Genomic DNA, 3,954 nt, shown 5'->3' on the forward strand with positions numbered 1-3,954 from the left:
AAACAGTGATGCCATAGACGGAGGCAGAGATGATGATGTAGAGAGATGGAGCGGCTGGGGATGCTACACCCAGAGAGGCAGTGGGACTGTATGCTGATGACCTAGGGGCACGCTTGTGGGGTATACCCTTTGGTTGTCTGATGATGTATGGAAGGGATTGTAATCATGGCAATGAAATGATATATGATAGGATGAATGTAAAGCTGATGTTCTTCCAAGTAAACTAACACATAATCCACAACAAAACATTAAAAAAAAAATATATATATATAGCAACTATAACTATAGTATGAAAAGGACTGGTTTAATACAATACCTACCAAAGCCATTTGTTCAAATGCCAAAAAAAAACTTTCTTACCATCAAAGGGTTTCCATATTTTCTTCTCTTTTTCTTTCACTAAAGCAATGTCTCAGGTGTACTTACTCATATTATTAATTCATTGCCTCATTAAATTTTATGAAAATCTATAAAGTATATTTGGAATTAAAACTGCAAAAAAAAAAAAAATAAAGAACTTTACCATGTTTTTGGAAAACTTTATTTCCATTTAAACAAAAAACCAAAAACGTATGTTATCTATGTCTTCTAGGGACAGATGGGAGAATGTGATCATCCTTCATAGTTGTTTAGCTGGCAAACTCCAAATGAGAGATATAATCTAGGTAAAAGACACTTATTCTTCTAGATTATATTTAACTCCCAATCTGAAATCATAAAAATTGTTTTAAAAGATTAAAAACATATTTACATTAAGTCACATCAAGAAAGCACATAAAGATCAGGAACACTTGGCTTATTCCATAAGTATCAGAAACGATAAACATTTTCATCAGGGTAAAAGTTAGTCATTGCCAACAATGGAAATTTTACATTTCTCTAGAGGAACATAAAAATGTGAACTATCTCTGGATCGTCTCTTAATTTAGAATTGGTCATTCCACTTGTAATACTTACCAGAAAGAAGAAGAAGAAAAAAATTAAGACACGGTAGTATTGTTAGACACCTGAAATAGATTTCACACAAAATATCCCCAACAGCAACAGCAACCAAAAAGGCCAATTCGGTCGAGAGTCTACAAACTATTTCTGATCAAATAATACTGTTTTCAGCTATTTTTTGAGCCTGTGCTCTATTAACAATGTATAACTTTCCAGACAACTATACCACTGACTTCCAAGCTCTCCTTGGACTGCTCTTTGTTTTCTGTTTTGTTTCCTCAAGTCAGATATACCTAGAAATAATAAGTCAACTCAGAAGAGTTGTGATGGCCTTCAATGATTTTTTTTCACTAAGTAGCTGAGAATATTCCAATGAAGGCTAATCGACCCAAAAATCTTTTGATAGCAGAATTATTTGTAAAATAGAACACAGCATCATACAAACAAATCTTGATCAATAGTCTACTTACAGTTTATAATCAGTTATCTTTCTAAATAAACTAAATACAAATGTAAAATACACAATATTGTTTAAAATAAATATACAATATATAGTTTCTACATTCTCAGGCAGGCTTAAAAATGAGGTAATAGAACTTAACTGATTAAACCTTTTACCATTCTGGAAATGGCTTAGAAAAATGATGGTGAATGTTTTTTTCTTAGGTCTTTTCATGTTTCTTTGAATGCCTTTGAATACCTCTTTTTTTTCTATGCTGAAAAATTAAGTAAAAAATTCTTCAGCTTTGTTGGATAGTCTGTCATCACTCCAGTTGCTCCCAAATCAAAAGCTCTTTTGTATTCTTGTTCTTCATTTAATACCCAAATATACACCTGGAAAAAAAAGTATGTATGAGAAGTATGAGGAAAATGTTAAAATAGAAAATTATGTAGCATTTATTCATTGCAATCTCACCACACTTACAACTAACCTTTTAAAGTAGTACTTATTATTAACTTGTGAGTCAGCAAGACAGTTTACTGGAGTCAGGGACCAAATTATGTCATTCAAAAGTTTCTGCCCTTTATACTGTGTTAAATTGGTGACTTATGTTCATAAAATGTATCATTCAAAAAACTTACCTGAATGCCACGGGCAGTAAGGTGGTCAAACAAAGCTTTCCTCATTAGTAAACTAGAAAAGAAAAGGAAAACATAATGAAGATACTTCTTAGTCCTAACTGGCACTTTTGAGTTTAGTAATTCCTGGTTGAGTTTAAATCCCATAGCTTTAGCAATTCAAGCAATGGTCTGAAGTAATAACAGCTGCCATGAATCCATTTCATGCCTTAACTACAGAGTATCTTTTCACTGTTGCTACTGGTGGGCAATCTGAAACTCTTTACTACTTCCTGCTGACACCAGGTCAAGAGACCCATTCTTACTGCAGCAGGTATATAATGGAGAGGCTGCCTCACTTTCCTTGCTAAAGCCAGAATGAGAGTGAGAAAGAGATGGGAAACATGAGTTCCTAACTTTCCAAGTTAAAATGAGGTCACAAACTCTGGTCAAGTTCTACATTATAGTTCAGTTACATAGTGGATTAAATAGTCTTTTTGTGAGCTATCTTAGAAATCTAATGTCTATTAGTCACAGTATCTTATGTAAAAGAAAGGGACTTTTTTTTTTTTAGTTTCAAATAACTGATTTACAAGCAAACTTTTAGAACACAAATCACTTGAGAAAGATGGGAACTAACTGTACTGAAAAATTGTACATATTATTTCTATTCTGTTTAAATCTATTAGAAACGAAAAAGCTTGTGTGTTTACCAGCCAAATAAAATGTGTCCTTAAAAATTAGAAATTAAGTCAGGGATGATACTAAAAAGAATAAGAAAAGACTTATTGAAACAGGAGCTAATGCATAAATTGCTATGAATTAGGATGACTAATATACCTAAATATTCAAGGTTCCATTTTAAAGCAAAATATAGCACAATTATGCTAACGATAAGTTCAACATGTCTTAGGAATGAATTAAATAGGTACCCACCCTTACAGATGGGTATGCCTTTCTGTTGGGAGATTCTTTCTGAGAAATGTGTCATATTAAGCAACATGCACCTTTTTTTTTTTTTTTTGCAATATGCACTTTTACATATACTGTTTTGCAATACACACTTTTTTCCTCACCATGCTTTTGACTGTGGGCTAGTGAAGATACCAAATAAATAGAAGGGTTCTTAGCTCAACTCTACTACAAGTAAACTAGATAATCCCAAGTAAATGTATTTTCCCATGAATTTGGATTAGATTATTGCTCCAGATTCCTCCCAAGCATTTTGTAATTAGCAATTAATTCTTTATGATTCACATAAATCTATTTACATAGCATGTCCCCAACAGAGCCTTATTACAAATTTTATGTACAAAACTTGCACTAATTATAAAGCCCAAAAGCAAACCCACTGTCCTTGAGTTGATTTTGACTCACAGTGATCCTACAGGACAGGGTAGAACTGCCTCATAAGGTTTCAAAGACTGTAAGTCATCACAGAAGCAGAAACCACATCTTTCTCCTGAGGAGTGGCTGGTGGATTCGAACCACAGGCCTTTCAGTTAGCATCTGAGCACTTGACCACTGTGCTGCTGGGCTTCTTATATTGTAAGTATAAGGAAGCTTCAAAAAGTTCATGGAAAAATGGAATTAAAAGATCACAAAAATTTCCATGATCTTTCTGAAGCCCCCTCATATAATAAAAATAGCTAAAGTAATAAATCTTCTATCAAGAAACTAAAATTCTTACATATCAGAAAGCCAGATGAGAAATTTTTGACATCTTGAGATGGTGTGTGGATCCTTCAACCTGAGGCAAAATAAATTTACACATTAGAAATACAGGCATGTATCAGTGTAATAAAATTGAACAAGTTCAAAAATAAAAACAGTGCCATGCACTTAGTAGGTACTCAAAGAATATTTATAAAAGGACAAAAATCAATTAAAATATTATCCAGTTGGGTTCTCTATTTTCACAGCTGGTAGCATAGTGGTTACGAATCAGGCTGC

At 33.1% G+C, this 3,954-nt stretch overlaps 1 protein-coding gene across 1 annotated transcript in view; it reads right to left on the reverse strand.

Annotated features, from left to right (window-relative positions):
- Positions 1-1,406: 1,406 nt before the first annotated feature.
- Positions 1,407-3,954, reverse strand: part of GDPD1 (glycerophosphodiester phosphodiesterase domain containing 1) — a 79,524-nt gene continuing 76,976 nt past the window's right edge. Inside the window, exons 8-10 of the mRNA XM_006832377.1 lie at positions 3,692-3,751; positions 2,026-2,077; positions 1,407-1,776 (exon numbers count right to left, since the gene is read on the reverse strand). Coding sequence (XP_006832440.1) covers positions 1,654-1,776; positions 2,026-2,077; positions 3,692-3,751 — 235 coding nt within the window. The 3' untranslated portion in view covers positions 1,407-1,653. The remainder of the gene's footprint in view (positions 1,777-2,025; positions 2,078-3,691; positions 3,752-3,954) is intronic.

The sequence above is a fragment of the Chrysochloris asiatica genome, unplaced genomic scaffold (genome assembly GCF_000296735.1).
Source record: "Chrysochloris asiatica unplaced genomic scaffold, ChrAsi1.0 scaffold00007, whole genome shotgun sequence".
In the NCBI taxonomy this organism is placed as follows: Eukaryota; Metazoa; Chordata; class Mammalia; order Afrosoricida; family Chrysochloridae; genus Chrysochloris; species Chrysochloris asiatica.